General features: G+C 41.2%; 1 protein-coding gene across 1 annotated transcript in view; it reads left to right on the forward strand.

Moving 5' to 3' along the window:
- LOC147031752 (deleted in lung and esophageal cancer protein 1-like) overlaps window positions 1-24,115 on the forward strand; it is a 127,005-nt gene that overhangs the window by 50,484 nt on the left and 52,406 nt on the right. Inside the window, exons 14-21 of the mRNA XM_085866903.1 lie at window positions 127-298; window positions 2,988-3,081; window positions 7,318-7,448; window positions 14,975-15,109; window positions 17,770-17,915; window positions 19,239-19,392; window positions 20,201-20,311; window positions 20,555-20,742. Of these exons, the coding sequence (XP_085723029.1) occupies window positions 127-298; window positions 2,988-3,081; window positions 7,318-7,448; window positions 14,975-15,109; window positions 17,770-17,915; window positions 19,239-19,392; window positions 20,201-20,311; window positions 20,555-20,742 (1,131 nt within the window). The remainder of the gene's footprint in view (window positions 1-126; window positions 299-2,987; window positions 3,082-7,317; window positions 7,449-14,974; window positions 15,110-17,769; window positions 17,916-19,238; window positions 19,393-20,200; window positions 20,312-20,554; window positions 20,743-24,115) is intronic.

The raw sequence follows: 24,115 nt of genomic DNA on the forward strand, positions 1-24,115 counted from the left end.
ACCTCGTACATCAAACATCGTTCTTAATCCACTTACTTTCTCAAATAACACTAACCTCATTTTGTAATAGTGAGTTTGCATTTCTTTTAAGAATTGCATTTATACACTTTTGGTGATGATGTGCAGGCTTGGTCAGTCATTGGAAACATTGAAGGTAAATAGCACAGTCACAGATATGTTGGCACTCAGTGTGAAGCTGAGAGGTTCAACTGCTCCACTCTGTGTACAGTTGCACCCACCTGCAATATTACTGCCTGGATCAATCCCACTGAATACACCATGGTCGAAGTCATTCCAGGTAATTATCATATACTCCTCTGTAAAACATATCTTCCTCTTGAATTTAATTTCAAATTGAGTATCACATTGAATGTTCTGATGCCCTTTTTCATACATATGAGTAGATATACATATTTAAGTATTTGCTTGTATTGTGCAATAAATATATACTCGCGATACCCATGCACATGCACGGGATAGCAGTACAACATAGCTGGTAGCAGACGACAGACCGTACACGAGGAATGACAAAAATACGCATTGTGCAAAATGCAAGTGGTACGATGGAACGCCGACTTCCCAAACATTGTCGGCATGTCTGCTAAGTGCCAATTTCATAGGGATCGTGTGACGGCGAGCCGAGTTTTTAGTGTGCAAGCTTGGTATTATAATAATAGATATATCTCTTCTTCTTCTTTCGGCTGCTCCCGTTAGGGGTCGCCACAGCGGATCATCCGTATGATCCGCATAGTGATTTGACACATGTTTTATGCCGGATGCCCTTCCGGACGCAACCCTGGTCGCCTCATACGACACACAGGGATATGGTACACCTATTTTAACCGGGGTATACACCGGGCCCAGTATACTGGTACTCATTTCGCCGACCTCGGAAGGATGACAGGCTGAGTCAACCCCCTGGTGTATTAATTCAGTGGCCCAACGGGGCTTGAACTCAGGACCTTTTGGATCCCAAGCTGCTGCCCTAACCACTGCGCCAACACACCAGGATATATTATAATATATATATATATATATATATATATATATATATATATATATATATATATATATATATATATATATATATATATATATATATAAATAAATATATATATAAATAAATAAATATATATATATATATAAATAAATATATATATATATATATATATATATATATATATATATATATCTCGAAACATGTGGAGTGTGACGAGCACTCCCCCGATCTCCATTGGACATAGTTCTATACCAAAACGTCACCTCCAACACAGAGGCCACAGTCCAGTGATTCTGCAGAACAGACAAAATCACATGGTCAACATCAATAAAACATCAAACGGAGCTACCTATCCAGATTTCAGGCTTATTTGCGCTCATCAGGATTTCATACCTATAAATATCTCACCAATAATGACCGCATTCATCATTTATACATCAGACACACCTCCTGACTGTTATCGTGAGCATTGCCACGGATTATGTCTCGCACGGTAAACTGCATAATCCGCAAAGAACAACCATCCATCTGCCACCCACACGATTGTTCCCATTAATGCAAACCATTCAACCAGAAGGCACGTGATATGATTGGCGGGTAAATCGAAACATTTGAAGTGTGTCAAGCACTTCCCCGATCTCCATTGGACATAGTCCGACACCAAAGTGCCACCTCCAACCCAGAGGCCTCGGCCCGGTGACTCTGTCAAACAGACAAAGACTCTGTCCCAGAACCCACCCCATTATCTTTATCCCAGAAATTTAAATACGGTTATCTTGAGAAGTCCAGTTTGATGAGGTTGTCTGCACACAACAACCAAATCCCCTTCACGTTATTTTACAGTAAAACCCATCCATGTCAGGGACCCTCATCCACATCTCCTACAAGCTAACATCCTTCCAACCCCAACCCTTCTCTGTTTCCACCTCTTCAGCATCCCTCCTGCCCGCTCTCATCTCTCCCCCCCCACCCACCGTCCCACCCCTCCCATCATTTGCACATGGTACATGCTTGGGAGCCTCAGTGGTGCATGTTTCTATCTGCGCTGTCGCTGATGATTCACCAATAAGTGATTAAACCGGTCAGGCAGCTGAAGGGATGTGTAGCATTGGGATCCTCATGTATGTACGATTTGTGAAAGTCTTTACAGCTGTGGAGGAACTCTGGGAAGGGTTTGAAACAGCAAAGGGCTTACCTTGTGTAGCCTTTCATAGTTGCTTTACGCAGCTTCATCGGCTAGAAGAGCATGTGAGGAGTCGATATATCTCCCTGTACTGCATTTGAGAAGCTGTGCATGCAGGCAAAGCTCAACATTCACTTTTAAAATGACGTGAGAACAGGCATGAATAATACTGATGCCAAATTTTATTTCGCAACCAGGATATTCCACAATTTTTAGACAAATCCAACCTCCATTGCCCAATGTTGTACCATCATTTTGCAGTGGGGTGGTATAAGTCGCTCAGAGCTTTGGTTCTGAGTGAAACCAAAAGTGTTCCACAATTAACCTTTTTAATGTCCATTAAATAATTTAAATTGATAGAATAGCTTAAACTTGTCCCATCACTGGAGATGGGTCCTCTTGCTTGTCTCAAATATGTCATGGAATATATATATATATATATATATATATATATATATATATATATATATATATATATATATATATATATATATATTAGCTAAACAGGAGTTCAATATCCATCCCTTCGTTCCTTGGGTTGCCATGGTACATTTTACTGTTCAGTTTATCCGATAGCAATGTAATCTCAGCCTGCCTGATCTGGATCATGTAGTTTTATTGAAAGTCCTTCGTTAAAATGACTGTTAATATCTGTCTCAGACATTGTGAGATATTTTAGCATGATAATAAAATATTACCTGACTTTTTTTTTAACTGAACTTTTAAATGATTGTGTTTCTGATTTTTGGAATGCTTTGCATTTGTAGATGAAATTGTGTGAAATTTGCCTTTTTCTTCTGACAGATGAGGAATCTTAGCCACTGTGCTGTGATGTTTCACTGGGATAGACAGGATGAAAGGAATATTCTGGAAGTTGAACCATCATTTGGGGACATTGGTAAGTTGTGAGCAACTACAGTGACTTTAGAAAGTATTCGCACCCCTTGATTTTTTTTCACATTTTGTTTTGTTACGGCCCAACTTTAAAATGGATGAAATTGAAATTTTTTCTCACCAATCACCAAAATCTTTACGATAAGAGAGGCATTTCTCTGTCTGTGTGCCATTTTTCTCAGAGATGGCTGAACAGATCATCAAACCTTCAGAGGTTCTTCAGTGAGTGCCTGGGAGTGTTTTTGGCCAAAAAAAAATAAATAAAATAAAATTCGAAAATTTTGAAAAAACAAGTTTGGTTTTTTTTCTATTTTTTGTTTTTTAAAATTATTACTCTACAGTACTGAAGCCTTTTTGGTTAATGACAGTTATATTCAAGTACACATATGCATAAATAAATACAAAATAATTATCAGACATTTAAATACAAACAAGTGAAATCCTTCAATACAGCGCGTGTGGTGAAGCAAATGAGTACACTAATGTGATTGAAAGAACCACTTATCACTTTGCCACCAATATCTGCCATAATTGTAGGTAAATTTCAACTACTAATGCATGACGAAACACTTGTTTATGGCTAATATTAAAGAGAATGATGGCATAAGAAGAACTTAGCTTTCAGCGGTCGGCGCGAAATGCCATGGTGGGCGGAAATGACGTCTTTCGTTCGTTCATACATGAGAGGGGAGCGTTTCATGGTTTTTTTCCATCAAGCAATAAATTCAATGGTTTTCACATATATAAGACATTAGTTTCATAAATTTCCATTGAAATACTCGGGTATTTCTGTCAATTATCGCCATTTCCGTCTAGGTTACGCACTGCCATCTACCGGACGGCCGTCATTGGCTCACTTGAGGCACGTGGGGGGGGGGGGGGGACACCGGGGACATTTCAAACTCGGTGCAATTGTATCCCGCGCACGCGCTGTAATAAACCTCTTCTGGAAGCGGCCCAATTTAGCAGTACATCTTCTTCTCCTTCCTGAATGGCACCATATTTATAGATATGGGATCAGGGTCAAACTTCACCCAGAAACATCAACGGCACATTCACGAGCATCCATTTGATAAATAACATCTAATTCCACAACTAAGGTAACACTTTTACAATGCCTCTTAGCCCAAGGTCTTTTGCACTCTGAAGCAGGTTCTCCTCAATGATTTGCCTGTATTTGGCTACATTCATTATTCCCTCTATCCTTACAAGTCTCCCAGTCCCTGCTAACTTAAAAGCATCCCCATAGCACGATGCTGCCATCACAATGCTTCACGGTATGGATGGTGTTAGATGAGTGATGAGCTGTGCTCAGTTTCCACCAGATGTGGTGCTTTGCATTCAGGTCAAAGAGTTCAATTTTCATCTCATCAGACCACAGAAACTTTTGCTTTATGCTCTCAGAGTCTTTCACATGCGTTTTTGCAAACTCCAGGCATACTGTCTTGTGCTTTTTTCTCAGGAGTGGCTGCCATCTGGCCACTCTCCCATAAAGCCTAGATTTGTGAAGTGCTGCAGAGACTGTTGTCCTTCCAGCAGGTACTCCCATCTTAGCCAAGGAACTCTGTTGTTCTGTCAGAGCGGTCATTGGATTATTGGTCACCTCCCTGACCAAGGTCCTTATTGCCCGGTTGCTCTGTTTAGCCAGACGGCTAGATCTAGGAAGAGAGTCTGGGTAGTTCCATATAATATTCTTTTCATTTCCTAATGATGGAGCTCACTGTGCTCTTGGGAACTTTAAACACTCTAGAAATTGTTTTATACCCTTCCCCTTATCTATGCCTCCTTATACCAGGCGTAGTGGCGTGCGCCTTAATCTGGCTACTCGGAGGCTTGGGTTGGAGGATCACTTGAGGACGGGAGCTCTGCACTGGGCCACGCTATGAGAGGGTGTAGGGCAGCCTGGAATCATGGCGAAACCCAATCCTTATCCCTGTGTCCTAAGAGGCGACCAGGGTTGCGTCAGGAAGGGCATCCGGCATAAAACCTATGCCAAATCAGTATGCGGATCATAAAGGGAGATCCGCTGTGGCGACCCCTAACGGGAGCAGCTGAAAGACGAACAACAACAACTTATCTATGCCTCCTTACAATTATATCTCGGAGTTCTACGGACAGTTCCTTGGAATTCATGGTGGAGTTTCTGTTCTGACATGCATGGTTAACTGGGGGACCTTATGGAGAAAGGTGTGTTTCTTTCTAAATCATGTCCAATCAATTGAATTGGCCACAGGTTGACTCCAATCAAATTGTAGAGACATCTCAAGGATGATCAAAGAAAATTGGATGCACCTGAGCTCAATTTGGAGTGTCATAGTAAAGGGGTTGAATACTTATTGACTCAAGATATTTCAGCTTTTCATTTTTAATTAATTTCTAAAAAATTCACAAAACGTGTTTCCACTGACCTTATGGGGTATTATGTGTAGATCAGTGACAAGAAACTCTCAATTAAACCATTTTAAATTCAGGCTGTAACACAACCAAATGTGAAAAGTTAAGGGGTGTAGATACTTTTTGAAGGCATTGTATATCATAGCAAGGGGACATTTGGTTCCTATTTTGGGAAGCAAAGTGAAGCGAACATGTTGGACATTGTCAGTGGGAAGCAAAGTGAAGGTGATGTGAGTGGGAAAGAAGTGGGATTCCATCGGTTTGCATAAACACCCAAGACATGTCATCGTGATTATCAACAACTCTTTTTTTTGTGGGGAGAATGTGATGTTGTTTTTCTTTTCATAAAGGCTCATGATCTTAATTGTGTATTTTAATTTAATTGGTAGTTTCAGTGTATCAAATCTATGAATTAAGCCTCACCACATGTTCCATTCTTCAAGGATAGTACCTTGGGTTGGATAAATGAAGACATAAGTGGATGAATTGTTGAGAAGAGGTTGATACCTTGAGGATCGCAATTCTTGATCCCATTATCTGCACCTGAGGAAATGGTTTATTAGTGTTTGAAAAAGAACAGATTGCAGACCAGTCGACTCTGCTCATATTCAACCACCAGATTTGGTGATGACTTTGTAGTTCAATAAAGACTTAATGATGCAGGTACCTTTAACAGGAGGTGGTCAGCAAAGCTGATGGGTTGTACACGAGTTACCTGTGTGAGGTAACACAAAAGTGTTTGTGCTCGAGTTGAATATGTCGGAATGGGCAAATACATTAAAAACGAGAACGACACTCAGTAGCGCATACCTCCGCCAAGCTGAACAGTTTACGCTTTGTATCCCACTGATAGGCTGCCTCTGAATCTGAACCACCAAGATCTAATCAGCCTGTTCTTGTCACCTACCCAACTCATCCACCCAGTTTTGTGTGAATCCAAACACAACTTTTTGAAATATCATGCTCTATATACAGTACGTATGTATTGTTTATGGCCTGATCTCTCAATGGTGAAGAATCACTGAAAAACTACAAAAAATTTGGATCTTCACCAAAATCGAATAGATTCCTCCTTGTCACACACCTAACCTGTCCACCAAGTTTCTTCCAAGTCAGTCCATAATGTTGTGAGATATTGTGTTCTATTTCATTTTAGCCCGATCACTCAATGGTGAAGAATCGCTAAAAAAGTTCTCCGATCCGGATCCGAGATACCATCAGCCATTATCCCTCAAGAAGGGTGAGCAAGTTCGAGCGGAAATTTGTCCTCACCGCATAAAGCAGAAAATGTGATTTGTTTGGAAAATTAGGGTTGAAAAGGCAAGAGATTGAGTGAGAATTGCAGTCTCACATAGTAGGCCTTAGTTTTTACACCAGAGGACCTACTCCTAATCACTCAGTACGATAGTCGTTAAAATCTCAGATTTGGAATCGAGAGCCAATATGAGTCACTGCTTTGTATTTGTCACTGTAAACAGTCACTGTTTTATATTTGTCAAACTATTTTGTGTTCCATCATATGCTGTATGTGGTTGACCTTGATTTAAAAAAGCTGTATTCTATTGTGAATTGCTATATCATGTTACTTTGTTTTACTTTTGCGATTTTATCATCCTTACAATATTTGTCATTTCAACGTCACTCTAATGGAGAATGATGTAACATTTTATATTGGCAAATTGTTTTATGATTTATCATGAAGTGCCTGAACTGAATTATGAGTTTTGGGGCAATCACTCTGAATCTCTCTTGCATATCTGTTCAAGGAGATTCTCACCCCTCCCTCACCTCGTGATACTCTCTCTCAGTTTCCTCTGATTTCCTTATTTTTTCCTGTCGTTAACAGTTCCTGGTGACTTTGTGAACTGCCGGCTTTTATTGATTGGGAGATCACCTGGTCCAACAAGCCAGACTTTACAATGCCACATCAAAAACCAGTCCAGACCTCTTGGTTTGACGGTCATTGCAGAGTTGAAGGTCGACACCAATATTACAAATGTTGATAACAAAATGATTTTATATAAGGGCTTTTCATTTTTACAGTGATCTAAAGCTCTTGCAGGAGTCTTTTCTGAGATTGTTTTGGGATCTCTTCTTCCCTTATGACTTGATTTTACGTAAATTACAGGATTATTAATAGACAATTTACAAATCATTGGAATACCAACATCAACATATCGATATCAACTGCATCAAGAGTTTTTTTTTCTTGTGTTAGAACTCCAGAAAGTCAGGCTAAGCTATTTCTCTCTGTTATTGGCACCTGCATGATTGATACAATTTGGTGTTTAAAATCCCATCACCGCATTGACATTGAGTTTAAAAAACAGCCTTCTTCATTATGATCCAACAATATTCAATTAGCCATTGTTTGCCAAACCTTGATGAATACATTGAAAACATCTTGGCAAATCCTCTGCAACCTCACCCTTGGACCAAATTATGTTACAAGTTGAGTTAGGAAAGGGGAAAAAAGTCGATTGACTGGGACAGATTATGGTTTTGACCTTGGTTCTGTACAGTTGTTTGCCAAGGTAACTCTCTTTTTAATGCAGTCCAGTTATTTATTTTTTAGGTCTTTTATTCTTCTTCAGTTATACAGTACCATCAAATTGTGCTTAGAATAAAAGGTTTTATTTGGGGTCTTTTCTCACCAAATGGGTTGTGAGAGGGCGGAGGAGTGGAGGAGCTCCTTGTGAGCCAACGGCCATCCACATCTCGTGCCCAACTGTGTCTGCGGACGTCCTCCTGCAGTTGGGTTACTTTTTATTAGGAGGTTGGTGGCAGGATTTGCACTCCGGCCACGGTAAAACCCTTCATTCCGCAAAACGCAAAAAGATCTGAAAACCCACTCTGTGGGAGTACCTCCTGTGCAGCTTCCCTTCGCAGGGCAGCTCACCGGATGACGGGATTGGGGCAAAGCCTTTGGGACCCCCAATCTTTGCTGATAGGAGGGAAACCACGGGGTAACATTCCTGGGTCAGATTGCGGGAGAGTGTGTCGGAGTGGTGCTGAGGTGTCGTCCACTAGACGACGGTCTCCTTGGGTTAACCTGAAGCGGTCCCTTCGGGTGGGTGCCTGGAATATCCTATCCCTAAGAGAGGATGATCACCTGTCTCTGTTATCATCTGAGCTCAAGAGTTTGGACATCGGTATTGCAGCACTCTCTGAGGTTCGGAGACCAGATTGCGGCGAGATAATGGTGGGTGGTTACACCTACTATTGGTCAGGTCGCTCTGATGGTTACCATACTTCAGGAGTTGCTGTAGCCGTGTCCAATAAGCTGACCCCAATGATAATTAAGGTAACACCGGTCAACGAGCATATTATGAGACGAAGGATTCGTCACTCCTTAGGTGTCATTTCCCTGGTCTCTGTCTCTGCTCCGACTGAGGCGAGTGATCTCACCGTGAAGGATGCATTCTATGCCACGCTCGAGTCTGTGGTTGATCAGTGCCCCAGACGAGATACACTTCTAGTCTTGGGGGATTTCAATGCATCGACTGGAACTGATAGGGATGGTTATGAGACATGTGTTGGTACCCATGGGTCAGGACCTATGAACAAGAATAGCGCTAAGTTCCTTGACTTTGCAAGGAGTCATGGACTTAGGGTGGCTGGTTCATGGTTTCAGCGCCCACAAGCTCATCGCTGGCCTTGGTATTCCAACGCTGGCAGTGTGGCAAAGGAGATTGACCATGTCCTCGTTGATGGTCGCTGGAGGTTGATCCAGAACTGCAGGGTCTACCGGAGTGCTCAGTTCCTCAATACTGACCACTGGCTCATTGTAGCAACTCTAAAGCTGCACCTTAAATCTGGGAGAATGGTACCATCCCAGCCAAGGCTGGATGTTGGCAAGCTCAAGGATGAGAGTGTAGTTGAGGAGTTTGCGAACAGGCTGAGTAGACATTTGGGGGGTCCTGGAGAGTTGTGGAGTGCCTTCAAGACCACCGTCATTCATGTTGTCGGTGGATGTCTTGGAGCTCACCGCAGGGCAAAGAAGAATTTTGTCTCTCAAGGGACACTGGATACCATTGACCAGAGTTGCAGTTCCAGGCTGAATGGCAAAGCTGAGCTGTTCAGGCAGCTGAGGCGTAAAACTGTACATGCACTAAGGGTGGACAAGGAGGCCTATGTGCGAGGAATCTGTGAGGGGGTAGAGCATCATCTGTGGACAGCTGATTCTCATCCTGCTTACAGGGGAATTCACGTATTGCGTTCATCTAAGCCCATCCTTTGGTATACTGCAGTTAGAGCAGAGGGTGGTAGGCTCTTGACAGAGGAGTCTGAAGTGAAGGCCCGCTGGGCCGGTTACTTTGAGCGGTTGTACCAGGCTGATCCACCAGCTGTCGAGTTGGACGTCAAGGGTGTTACAATCCCTGTTGCTGACCCTCCAATCAACTGTGGTCCACCTTCGCTTGTGGAAACACGGGCTGCGGTGAACCGTTTAAAACGGGGTAAAGCTCCAGGGATCTGTGGCATCCATGCTGAACTTCTCATGGCTGATGGAAATGCTGCACTCGTGTCATTGCATGCAGTTTTGTGCTCCACCTGGAACACAGGCATCATCCCAACTGATTGGAAGAGGGGCCTTGTTGTCCCTCTCTGGAAAGGGAAGGGTGATCGCCAAGACTGCAACAACTACTGAGGGGTGACGATGCTCTCAGAGCCGGGCAAGGTCTTTGCTCGGATAATTCTTGATAGGGTTCGCCACCATCTGCTTGAGCACCAGCATCCAGAGCAGTCAGGCTTTACACCAAAGAGGTCAACGATTGATCGTATCCTTGCTCTTCGGGTCCTCACCGAATGCAGACGAGAGTTTTGGCAGGGGCTGCTTGCAGCCTATGTTTATCTCTGCAAAGCGTTCTATCCAGTGAATCAGGATGCCCTCTGTAGGGACTGTTGGTCTTCGTGGGGTGCCACCAAAACTGATCGATCTGATGTCTGAACTCTACTCTGGTACTGAGAGTGCTGTGAAATGTGGTGGTACCATCTCTGACTTATTTCCAGTTGTTACTGGAGTTCGTCAGGGGTGTGTACTGGCCCCCACACTGTGTGTGTGTGTGTGTGTGTGTGTGTGTGTGTGTGTGTGTGTGTGTGTGTGTGTGTGTGTGTGTGTGTGTGTGTGTGTGCGTGTGTGCATGCGTGTGCGTGCCTGTCATTGTGTCTCTGTGTCTCCTCCACAACTCCAAAACCATGAAACCAAGTGGCCTGAAACCTTTCATGCATACCAAGGGAACTCCAAGGGAGTGCATAAATGAAAATTGGGTGTTTGTGTTAATTTAAACACCCTTTTAAAGATAATTAATGGCTTTATTTAATTATCCTTTATCAATGCATCATCCTTGGTCACCTCACTGGGGTCTTAATTCGCCATGTTTTTTTGGCCTTCTCAACAATGTCTTGACTTGGAAAAGGCCACAATAGTTTCTTAATGATAAAGTTTTTTTTCACTTTCCTCACTCATGTCATCGAATGCCTGATCATCTCTTCAAATCACCCGATGCATTGCAATGCTTGTAAATGCCCAAAGATGCCAGTATTCGTGGCTTCATTTCATTTCCTCATATCAAATAACCTCGAGAATCTCTAAACCTGAGCCGCATTTCAAAATTTAATCTGCAGGATTCACCTTAGCAGCAATTCCAACTGCCAAAAAAAAGTGTTCATTTGTCCAATTTGGACATTGTTTGACACTCCAGGTGGTGTTTAATATGACCGATTGGTGATTGCTAATCGCTTGCCAACCCTGCCATTCCTTTTCAACCATTTCATTGGAGTGTTTGCTTGAGTGCTTAAGCCACTTGGCGAGTGTTCTACAAGCTGCTTGGATGTTTGTTTGCAAGCCATGGTGATACACAGCCAAAGTACCTGCACTGTCCCTCTGCACTGTCCCTCTGATAAACACGATTAAAAAAATACATTGATCGACCACCTGCCTATGTTGTGGCCCATGGTGTAGCATGGTGCCAAGCCTGCTATTCCTTATCAATGGATGGGTGGAGGGAAGGATGGATGGAAGGAATTGATGGATGGATGGATATTGGAAAGGGATGGATGGATGGTTGGAAGGGATGGATGGATTCACAAACCGGTGTTTGTAACCCATGGTGAGACAGTCAACAGTGGTGTAAGTTACATTTTTTTTTTTTTTATCACAGTTGTCATTTAAGAAAATAAAATTACAATTGACATTCAACACATTGTTAGGGGATAATGTAAATGAAGTACATATATAAACATGTGCTCTGTTGTTTTAGTTAAATGTGACAAAAGTTTAAGATGTAACCTTCACCTCAGAGTGGTCATGCTGAGCACCACCGGGAGTTGCTTGAAGATACACCCCTGGTGGAGTACTTTTTTGGTTATGAGGGGATAGCTATTTCCAAAACTCAAGCTCATTGCAGATGCTGCAGTGAATGTAATGGCAAACGAAGGAACAGCCTGTGGGAACTCATTCATTCATTCCTTACAACTCGTATTCACTCTGAGATTGGAGTATCATGTGTTTATGAACAACTGTGAAACTTGTTGTGAATCCACTATCCATCCATCCATCCATCCATCCATCCATCCATCCATCCATCCATCCCTTCATGCCATCCATCCCTTCCCTCCATCCATTCCTTCCCCCCATCTCTTTGTTTGTCCTTGCTCCCCCACCTCTCCTTCCTCCCACAGGTGGTTGTGTTGTCGTTGGGAGGTGGTTATGTTGTGCTGTGGTGTTTGTGTTGTGTTTTGAGCCTGGAGTGTTGGGGAGTGTGTGGGTTGGGCGGGTGGGAACTTTTTTAGCGGTTAGAGCTGCTGCTGGGTTCGATTCCGTGGTTTGAATTTTGTGAATCGGCTGTGGTTGAGAGATTCTGGGGCTTATTACATTTTGGTTGTAAAATGTGTGCTGAAATTAAATAAAGGCATAAAACACTGGCATTTCCAGGCATTTATAAGTATTGCAGCTAGGGTGTGATGGGCTATAGGATCTCTTTGCCTCAGCCGGGTTTTGGGGTTTTGACTGTGGGGTTGGGCTTTGCGACGGGTCTGGCTGATGGAGGGGTGTTCGTTTTTCCGGTTCGCACATTCTTTGGCACTCCGGGCATGGTGTGAGCCCTCAGAAAGATCCAACTCCAGAGCAGGTAGACAGGGTGGCAGCCACGTTCGAGTCGCAAACTTCATGGGAAGCCCACATTATAATCTCTTTAAAAATGGTGCGTGCTGTTTGAAAGTGATGGGTGGTTTTGCTATCCTGTTTAAACTTGTTGGTTTAACGTACCCCATTTTGTTCAATCCTGTACTATTGCCGGCAGACTATCACCCCCCCCCCCATTTCCCCCCAAGTCCCCCTCCCAAATGCAAGTCATACTCCCTTTCCCCTCCCTTAAAGTCTCACCACAAAATAAAATTCCAAAATACCCCCTTCTCCTCCCCATTTCTCCCTCTTTGCTTCCCCATCCTCTTTGTTCCCACAGCCTCCTCATACCCCCTACCTCCCGGAGTGTATGGCGACATGTGGTGAAGCGTCGCTCTCTCACCACCCACTTTCCTTGCTCTCCGCACTTCCTAACTCCTTTAAGCTCCCCCTTCCTCGTCCCCATCTATGCTCCCCCTTTTCTCCCTCCTCTCTCTCTCTCTCCCACTCCCCTCCCTTCCTCTCCCTCGCCTCCCTCCGTCCACTCCCTCCTCTCTCTCCCCCACCCTCCTCTCTCCCTCCTTCCTTTGTCTCCCCTTCCTCACTCTCCTCCCTTCCTCGTTCTCCCCAATTCCTCACTCCCCCACCCATCCTCATTGACTCTCCTCGCTCCACTACCTCTCCTTGCCCCCCCTCCTCTCTCTCTCTCTCTCTCTCTCTCTCTCTCTCTCTCTCTCTCTCTCTCTCTCTCTCTCTCTCTCTCTCTCTCTCTCTCTCTCTCTCTCTCTCTCTCTCTCTCTCTCTCTTCCCTCTGCTAATATTCACATCAGTGAAGCAATGGGTTTTATTTGCTAGTCATCAATATATAAACATCTTCAGAAGTTTCATATTCACAATCACCTTGCCCTCACTATAAGTTTTCCATTGGAACTAGCAAAGCAAGGTAAAACATATTTCTATAAGCCACCAGGAGTATGGTTTGATGGATATATAGATCAGCACACAGTAATAATGGATGAAGCCTGGTGTTGGCTTAGTGGTTAGGGTGGCGGCTTGGGATCCCAGGGTCCTGAGTTCAAGCCCCGTTGGCTGCTGAATTAACACCAGGGGGTTGACTCAGCCTGTCATCCTTCCGAGGTCGGCGAAATGAGTGCCATTGTACTGGTCCCGGTGTATGCCCCGGTTAGAATAGGTGTACCATATCCCTGTGTGTCGTAAGAGGCGACCAGGGTTGGCGTCAGGAAGGGCATCCGGCCATAAAAAAAAACATTGCCTCAAGAAAAAGCCAAACCCCTGCACAGCAGGGAAAAATGGCTGTAAAAACGGTCATTTTATATATTACACAGTAATAATGGATAAGTTTCGAGGAGAAAAAGAAATGGAATATGGTACAATACTCTCAATGCTCGATAGACACCCATGGCATCCACCAATAAAAGGAGGTTTCTGTAATTTTCGGGCAAAGTTGATAATCATAACATCAAACAAGAGGCCACAAGATTGATACCCCAATGAGTTAAAACAACCCAAGCAACTGTGATAAAAAGATCAATAGATATCATAAAGGTTGGAGCTGTTCAGCGTCATTGGTCTTGTAAAAGCAACAGTACATATAGGCCTCAGGCTTCAGGCCTCTGGTGTCAGCCCGTGTGCCAGTGCAATTGGAATTATCCGAGCTATATAACCACACTGTAATATATGCACATAAGCAGTATGCATGATTTTGCTTCATGCACGTAGCCCTGGTTATTTTTTATTTATTTTCGGGAGCAATCAAAGCAGCAGTCTGTTGCCTATACACTGCACAAACAAGGGTATGTGTCACAAGAATGTTTTGCACACTTGGAATAATATCGCACTTCGGAGGGGTACTGTGCTAGTCCTAATAATGATGATAATAATGGAACTACTTTTAAAATGGACATTTCTACAACGTCTAATTTCTCTTCAAACGTTCATCCCATCCCACATTAAACATCTTGCAGTTTGTCATGTTTGCTCATCTGTGAGCCTGCACCCTTGTATTAAAAAAAACTGAAAATAGCTTGTCATGAACTGTGGAAAGTCAAATTTTTGGGTCCATAAAAGTTGACAAACATGTTTATTTGGTTCTTTAGACTTTTTTCCAACAACATTAAAATTAGAGTTCACTTTTCGAACATAGACAGATTGGTTATGTATGAGGATGCTGTGTTTCCCTGATTAAAACCCCTTTTGGATGCTTGATCAATGCAGGTTTTTTTTTGCATTTTCATATTTTTGTGTTAATATTGAAATTGTTTTTAATGCAGAGAATTCTGATGGAAGCTTTTTATTCTTGCTATTACAAGTTTTGCCCCTCTCATTTCCTGTTGCTGATTTCATGCCATTGCCACTGCAGGGTCCAGAAGTACTGTTAGATCCACCATTTGTCGATCTTGGCATGATTAGGTTTGGAGACAAGGCAGAGAAGTCATTGTCCATTCATAACACTAGCCAGCAACTTGCGCCCTGGAGTTTCATCAGTGATGATCCTGTAAGTTTTGGCTGAGCGACGAAGTGGGCCACATTATTTGTGGAAAATACTGAGGAAAAGATAAAGGTCTTGGGTTTAAGGGGTGGTATATTTAGGAATCAAAATTAGGCCGCCCATAAAAGTAGGGTTTTATGGTGGGCCTAATTACATGGCCATTCAAAAATTAAAGTCAGGAGGTTGTTTTATTCAATGTCTTCCTTTTTGCTAAACAGTAAAGCATCAAGGCCATATTGTTTAGATATTGTGATGTTAAAAGATAAAATTTGAAATCAAGCAGCCAAGGTCAAGGTTGTCAGTGACTGCGATTTTTTTTTTTTTTTAAAAAGGGGGCTTGTTGCATATTATATTAAAACATAATTGCTTGTAAAATAAAAATAAAAAACAGACAGTCCAAGCATTAAAACAAGACCATGTGGGAACAGAGAAGTGAGAAGGGTATGTAGAAGTTTATGAATGGAAGAGCTGTGAGAAGAAGGGGAAAGGGTGGGGGAAAGGATGGGGGAGATGGTCATTATTAAGAAAAATAAATGAAAAGCCATTGATGGATAATCATGTTTCTTTTAATGTCCATTCTCCTCCTGTAGATAATAATCTCCTCAATGAGTGATGTAATAGTTTCCTGAGTGCCATGCCTCCAACACCCTCCTTCTGGCTCAGTTTGTGGCCACAGCCAAAATGTTGATGTGGTGTCCAACCAACCCTTAGCTCATGTTTGGCAAAAGCAAACATCGTTGCATTGAAAAGCCTTGCGGTGTTCACTGATGTGTTGGCCCAAGGTCCTTCTGGTCTCTCCCACATATTCAGCCCACAGAAACAGGGAATTGTTAAACCACTCTTGCCCAGTCATTCATGGGTAGCTTTTTTTTGACCTGGTCAGTGCCTATCTGATGGTGTAGAAAGGTTTAAAAGTCACCCTCACTCCTGCCAATCTCAACAATCAGCCAATTATTTGTGATGCTCCTGGCACAAAAGGTAACACGCAAAAACCTTTTGATTGTCCCTGTGACCTGACCTTGTTTAGGGCAGCCGAGACTATTTCCATGGAGAATAAAGCCTTAGGTAACAATGAGCCTTTGGTAACAAGACAAGACAGGATAACTGTTAGTCCTCAAACAACCTTTAATGTGCTTCACCTATTTCCTCTTGCCTTCTATTGTGGATGGTAATTATTATGCCCTTTTCAGGAGTGTGTGAACAACAGCTAGTTTGTAATCCACAGGGTGGCATGATCTAAAATCGAGGTAATGGTCAGTGTGCATTGGTTTTCTGCACACTGCAATGCTTAAGACTCCTTTAAGGCCCCTTGTCATGATTGTCAAGAAAATGGAGGGACCCATTTTGTTCCTCCTCATAGGTGAATTTAATGTAAGGGAATGTTTCGCCAATAGCCTTATTGATAGTTTTAACAGCCTCACTGGGACAGAAAACAAAAGTGTCATCCACATAACAATACCGATCGCTTAGCTGTATTGGGAGGGATGGGATGGCACGTTTCTCCAATTCTTCCATCATCATGTTGGCTATTACAGCATATAGTTTGCTTTACCCCAGATTTGACAGCTTTACCCCAGACCATTCAAGAAAAGTCTTAACCAGTGGTCTTGATAAGTCTTCCATTCCTTTAGCTGGATAATTAACTCTTCCATGCAGAAGACTGTTTACTTTATGATCTAACATCCTCAAAATTGAAGCAATGGTCAACATTTTGTAATTGTGTTTTGCTTTCTCGTGAAGAAATAAGTTGACAATGTAAAAAAAATAAAGTGGTGAGAATGTTGAATAAGTTTCTTTTTATGTAACTGAGCAAAATTATTCATGAAATTGTATGCGGGCTTGAACATGTTTATTACAGTATTTAATGCAAACATAATCTTATGCCAGGTGTCCAACAGTAAGGTTCAGAGGTAGCACACTTACCTTTGAGATAGTCTGAGTTTAATTCTTGATCCAACTACAAAAGTGTCAAGTTGGTGTTTTCCAGGCAGGTGGTTGCCTCACAAAGTGTGCCGCTCTTCAGGTAGATTGGCAGCTGTCTGCTTACATTGATTGCAGATGGACATTAAAGACCCCACAGTGTTTTACAACAAAGAAAAGGCAAGCTATCACTGGCCCTCTTCCCAAATTCTCCAAAAATGCCTGTCTCAATCAACCCAGTTTGAATGGTGGGCCGAGCCAGATGGTTCATGAAAGATCGAGGCAAATCTTACATGCTCTGAGCATAGTCTGGGATATAGTGTGATCAAAGAAGAAGAAGCAGAAGAAGAAGAAGGGTGCATGGTATAGTGGTAGCTTGAGTGGGAGGCATTGGTTACATTGCATTTTCATTAAGTACTGCATGAGGCAGAGAGGAATTTGAGGAGTGCTATTAGTGGCAGATTTATTATGATGTTTAATTTTGGTGAACAGGTTTGCAAATTCAATCAACTTTGCATATTAAAAAAAAAACTTTACACCCAGTTTTGAACACCTCTTCTTTGACCTAAAAAAATACAAATACAGTGTATGTAATTAAGGGGTTTAACAAACATTCTGTACCTTCATTCAGTCATAACTTAATATTTATCTCAAAAACATCCTTTCGGAAATATATAACTGAATCGTTAGTAATTGCCTAATATCTGCATCACATGATCCTTTCTTTCTGCCTTTGTTAAATTTAGATCGAGTGTGGAAAGTTCACCTTTGAACCTAGAGATGGCGTTCTCCACCCAGGTCAACACTTGAATGTGGAGCTTAGCTTCTATCCCTGTTGTTGTTGCAACCTACAAGCGGTTCTTGAACTTCATGTAGAAAATGGGCACTCCAGGTTTGTATCATGAAATCCAGCATGCAGCTGGATCGTGGTGATCTTGTGGTGAGGACACTAGATCTGAGATATTGTGTGGGGGTCAAATACTGTCAAAGGCAGCAGGATTAAGGATTTGGCTTCCAATCTCCAGAAAGTCAAGCTCGTCTCAGGAGAATTTCCATGTCACTATTGAATTGTCAGGAAAAGCCCAGCTGACTCATTAACGACCATCAAGATGGGGTGTCTGCTTTCCCTCCATCTATCTATAATTCCAGCAATGTGTGTGTGTGTGTGTGTGTCTGTGTGTGTGTGTGTGTCTGTGTGTGTGTCTGTGTGTGTGTGTGTGTGTGTGTGTGTCTGTGTGTGTGTCTGTGTGTGTGTCTGTGTGTGTGTCTGTGTGTGTGTCTGTATGTGTGTCTGTGTGTGTGTGTCTGTGACCGCTGTTTCTCGACAACCACTGGTCCGATCGAATTGAAACTTGCCAGGTATATTGCTGGGGACCTGAGGATGTGCCTTTTCAAGGTTTGATATTAATCGGACAAGTGCCTCCCAAGTTATGGCCATTTTTTTTTTTACCAAACCAATGACAAGACATGTTGTTGCGTGGGCGTGGCCGATGGGGAAGGGAAGCTCAGCCGCGTTCCCCATTACAGGTTACAACGTACGGGCTTCCGGAGAGTGATGACTTTGTGTATTCTAATCATTTCTCAATTTATTATGCGTATTTATAGATAAACACAATGCCCCAAGTTATGATCGTTTTCATATTAGACGGTGCATAAATTTCGGTAACATCAGAGTGCTGGTGTGCTCCAAACCAGGAAGTAATTTTTTTTCTCTTCTCTTCTCTTTTTGTTTTTCCTTGCGATGACATTGCGTAAAGGCAAAATACGTTGGTGCTAATTGAATATTTGGGCATTAAAACTATATTGCGAATTATCATAACTGCGAATAATATGCGAACTTCTGGGCCACGCACGTACGGGCATGCGACAGCGAAGAAACGGCCTGTGTGGTTGTTGTTTCTTGCTCGCGGTTTGAATATTTATTTATTAATATATATATATATATATATATATATATATATATATATATATATATATATTTTTTTTTTTGTTACGGGCACGTACTAGTGCTCTTAATGATTAGTCTGGTCTGGTCTACATTTGCTGCTTGTCCACTTATTGTGGTTGACTCTTATTTCCTTCCCATGTTGCAGCAGACCGTTCTGAATGAATATTGGTCCTTTCCTTATGTATTTTCCACTTAAAAATAACTTTAATAAAATATTTTGCACTTGCAATGGCGGTATGGAATGTAGGCTTTTTCTTATTCTTGTAGGCTACTGATTATACATGCTGAGGTACAACGGCCACAGGTGTGCTTAATGAGTCCACAGTTGACCCTACGGGCCGTTTACCCGGATTTGCAGCAACAAATCCATGTCGAGCTCTGCAACCTGTCTTTTGTTTCAACGACATTCTCATGGGGTCAGGTACATCTGAAATAACATGTGGTTTTAACTTTCAAATGCCATGTTGTCAAGACTATCATACTAACATCCCCTTTACAAAATGGCTTCTTCACTGCTGCATATAAATATGGTCAATCTGACAAGGAATATCACATTATACATGCATAGAGTGAGCATTTCAAAATTTAAAGACCTGCTTTGAGTTGCTTTCTGTCTTTAACATCATATTTCACTTGTAAAAGGCGGTGATTTAAATGAGATTAGACTGAATATATTCATCTTATCTGTGGCAGTGGTTGTTTCATGGTATAATATTTTATTGCCTGCTTTGTTGCTAATTTCATTTAAATTGGATGATCATCGATGATGCCTAAAAGTGATAACTTTTTGTGACTCACATTGACAACTTTCATTTGATACCAAACACAATAGTGCCGTCCCTTGGTGGTGAAATTATGACTACTATTGAAGGACACAATGACATAACTGTAAAGGTTGCCATTTGTCTTTCTTTCCATTCCAATTTTATGTCTTTAATGATGTTGCTGATGATGTGTTGGGTTATACATATATAGCATCTTGTTTCATTTTGCTTCCTGATTTCCTTCATGTTACATGCTCTCACATCCAGTAGTTTATAGATTGCATTTTAAGTTCTGCGTTTTAATTAATTTTAGCCTTCTGATGATGCTTGATTCATGCAAAATGCACAGCAAAGACTGAAGCTTAAAATGCTAGCTTGCACAATTCCCCTTAAATGATGGGTTTTTGTCCTTTGTAGTTTAGGGAAATATATCTCTCTCTTTCCCCATGATATTCTCTTTTGTAGTTACTGGGAGCACAGGCCAATTTGTGCACAGTCAGTATGACTCCAGCGAATGGAACCATTGGTCCTCACCAAGACGTCAAAGTGACCATGGACTTCAAAACAAAAACTACGGTACAAAATTTTGAAATAGAGTAAGACGTTACTTGCATTTATTCATTTTTGGAGCCAATGAGATAAATAAATAGTCAAATCAGTCCAGTCACAAAATATTTCACATAAGAGCAGAGTATAAGGTGACTTGGTGTTGTCAAAGTAGACATGTTTTACTGTGTTATTTTCCTGACCTTTCATACCAGCTTATTGAGGTTCATTGCGCTCTTTTAATATCATTGATGCAACATTTTCTGCATACAGGATACCATCGTAGACCTTTACATGACATGTTACGTAGCTGGCATGGTGGATCCACTGCAGTTGTTTATCTGTGCTGAGACTGGAGACTTAACCAGCACACTTTCAATGCCCAATGGCAAGCTCATAATGATGATGCCCAACAAAAAGCCAACCCAGCAACAGAAGTTTGATTTTGACAACGACCAAAGGTTTTAATTCTTGTTTGCATACATATACAGTATTTGTGAATCTTCACGAAGTAGTTTCTCTTCATTTATTGCTGGTTCATCTTTTGTAGACCTGAAGGGGAACTGTGATGAAAATGTTCACCTTCTGTTGTGAAAATGATATAAAAATCAAAAAAAAAAAATCACTGACCATCATCTTTTTGTGCCCGAGAAGTATGTAGAAAATGTAAAGTTTAACATCTGTAAATATGACAGTCACATGGTCACATGATGTCATCAATTGGTGCAGAATTTGAGGAGAAAAAGCATGAAAGTGACCACCCATACAAGGATAAACTCAAACCACTTCTGGTTGGACAACATGAAGACTGACATGACCCTACTACTTGCACAGCAATGTACACTGTCTTTCCTCCCAACAATAGCAGGCCAGGATACAAAATGAAACTATAACTTAACTGCAGATCGTTGAATTACACAACGATATATCTTCGCTGCAGATCGTTGAATTATTACAAGTAATTATAAGTCAGTTGATGTGTTGTTTTCATCAAAGAATAAAAAGGTTATTGGTTAGTTTAACGATGAATTGGGTGGGAAGGAAATGAGTGAATTTATAGGATTGAGATCAAAGTTTTATGCTTGTAAGTATATTGATAATAATAATATTGAAGGGTGTGATAAGGAGCTCAAGGGAATGAAGAAAAATATAATCAAGGAAACCATAAACTTTAAACATTATTACAACTGTTTAACCTTAAAGAAGGAAGAGTATAGAAAAATGAATACAATAAGAAGTTATAAACATCAATAATATACAGAAGAGGTAAATAAGAAAGCATTAGGAGCTTTCGATGATAAAAGATATATTTTAGAGAATGGAATCAATAGTCTCCCTTATAGTTATAAGTATGAGTGTTAAGATATTTAAGTGTTAAGGTATTGGGTTGGGGATTTTAACGGGCTACCGCTGTCTTTTTTGCTGATTTATAAATGATAGAATCAAGAAATGACCAAACCAAAGAGTGGAGATGTAATCAGCCTTGGTATTTAAATGGGGAACATAATGAATGTGAGAAATATCAAATAAGTGGTCAAACATCAAATAGAGGTCAAACATCCAAAACATGATAACTTGAGAACCGAAGAAGCTACCAATGTCAATTTACACCACGTGATTCAGGAGGGTGATGGCTAGCGCTGATTATATTTTGGTCAAAATCGGTCAAAGGTCAAGGTCACAGTAAGGTCAAACATTCAATTTTTGATGGTTTGGTACAGAATCATCGTAGAAACTTCTGGTTTGTGTCGCTACCTTCTCTCGAGGCAGCTTTTATTAGACAAGGTCAGAGGTCAAGTTGACGATTTCGTAAGTACCAGTCTATGACTGCTTGTTTATTACTTACGAAATCTAAAGATTTCGTAAGTATATTGATGACTTCCGTCATCTGTTTGTGTGTTTATTTGTGTGTGTGTATTTGTTTGTTTGTCAGCACGATAACTTGAGAACGGAAGACGCTACCAATTTCAAATTACACCACGTGATTCAGGAGGGTGATGGCTAGTGCTGATTAGATTTTGGTTAAAATCGGTCAAGGTCACAGTGAGGTCAAACATTCAATTTTTGATGGTTTGGGACAGAATCATCGTAGAAACTTCTGGTTTGCGTCGCTACCTTCTCTCGAGACAGCTTTTATTAGACAAGGTCAGAGGTCAAGTTGACGATTTCGTAAGTACCAGTCTATGACTGCTTGTTTATTTATTTTTAATTTTTAATTAAAAAAAAATGAAATGAGCAATACTTATTTATTTATTTATTTATTTATTTTTTAAAGAGCAGGTGGCGGGTCACCAAACGTGTTCTGAAAATTTATCAATATGATTATATGTGCATTAAATAGTTCAATGCAAACTATTGTTGTTGCCCAACTATTGGGAAAATTAATGAAATTTAACTCCGAAGTTGTTATTTCTTGAGGCTGTTGAAAAAAAAAACAGCCACATGCCATATATGGATGGTGACGTCACGTTCTCCAAAACAAAGTGGACGCTCACTCGCTCATTGAAGAAGTGTCCAGTTCAGCGGGCCATTCTTTCGCTTTTTTTGAGCTTGCAACTGTCTATATTATCCTTTTTTATTATGAATTATTGTAGAACAAAGTTATTTGGATATTTTTACATTATGCCTCGTACGTGTGTCGTCATGTTTTGCGAAAATGGCTTGGAAACGGGTAATCGCTCCCACCGATTCCCAAAGGAATCAAACATTCGCCGGCAGTGGATAAGATTGTTACAAACAAAACGGCCGAATTTTCCCCCAAAGAAAACGGGTAAAGAGGACCCTTTGGATAGACTTGTCATTTGTGGTAACCATTTCACAGCCGAGGATTACGAAGGCAAAAACACATCTGATCACCACTCTGTGAATATGAGTTGTTGGTTGACAAGTTCTCCAGATACTGCTCTGTCACAGAATCATTTGTTGAGTTTAAGTGAGAAAAACCTTGAAATGTATTCTTAAAGAGTGCACGGAAAAACACAGAAATAAACTTTCTGAAAAACACAAGCATGAAAAAAATTCTCAACAAATCAACTTATTGTTGATTAAATAACGTTTTTTAACAGCATCAGCAAATTGGGCTATTTCATTTCAATTGTGAAAAATTGATCAATTTTCCACTTTTTTTTCTAAATTTGGTAGAATATTTCCCAATGAGGCTAAACATGTTTTGGTATTTATATGCCACAACAGTTTCTTGAAAGTTGGGGGTTGTTCTAACTTTTCACTTTCGCTGGGGTCAAGCTCAGCTGTCAGAAAGACTTCAATGCCAAGGCTCCGGTGTATAATATATTTGGGTCCATTATTGATTCATTCTATTTCTGACTCTTGAGTGACTCGAGGGTTAAAAATTATTATATCAAGTCACAGACGAATCAAACTTTACGTTATTTTATGCATCGAACAAGAAAATGAAAATCTACAAACCAATGTGTCTGGTGGAGTCTGCCAGTGTGAACTGCCGGGCAGTCAGTGCTGCCACTTGTACACGAAATAGGCCGTTTTTGGCACTTGCAAGTGGCTCAAATTTATATGGCTCAGGGCCAGAAACTCCATAGTATAAATTCCCATCATCCTCCGACTCGTCCTCGGCAATATCGGAATGAAAACACTCAATTTCATCGCCACTGAAATCACTCTCTGATTCGCATCTCGCCATTGTTCACATGCTGTTTCCGAATGTTCACGAAGTTATCGGAGAATATGACGTCACAGCATCTTCAGTAAATTCCGGTCCGTTTTTCGATCACTGACAAACGTTTTGACTTAAAAGTTTATTTTAGCATATTTTGAGTTTCAAATGTAAGAAAATAATTGCACAACGATTATTTATTA

This window comes from Eptatretus burgeri, chromosome 2 (assembly GCF_056783735.1).
Source record: "Eptatretus burgeri isolate ZD-2024b chromosome 2, Ebu_testis_v1, whole genome shotgun sequence".
NCBI lineage: Eukaryota > Metazoa > Chordata > Myxini > Myxiniformes > Myxinidae > Eptatretus > Eptatretus burgeri.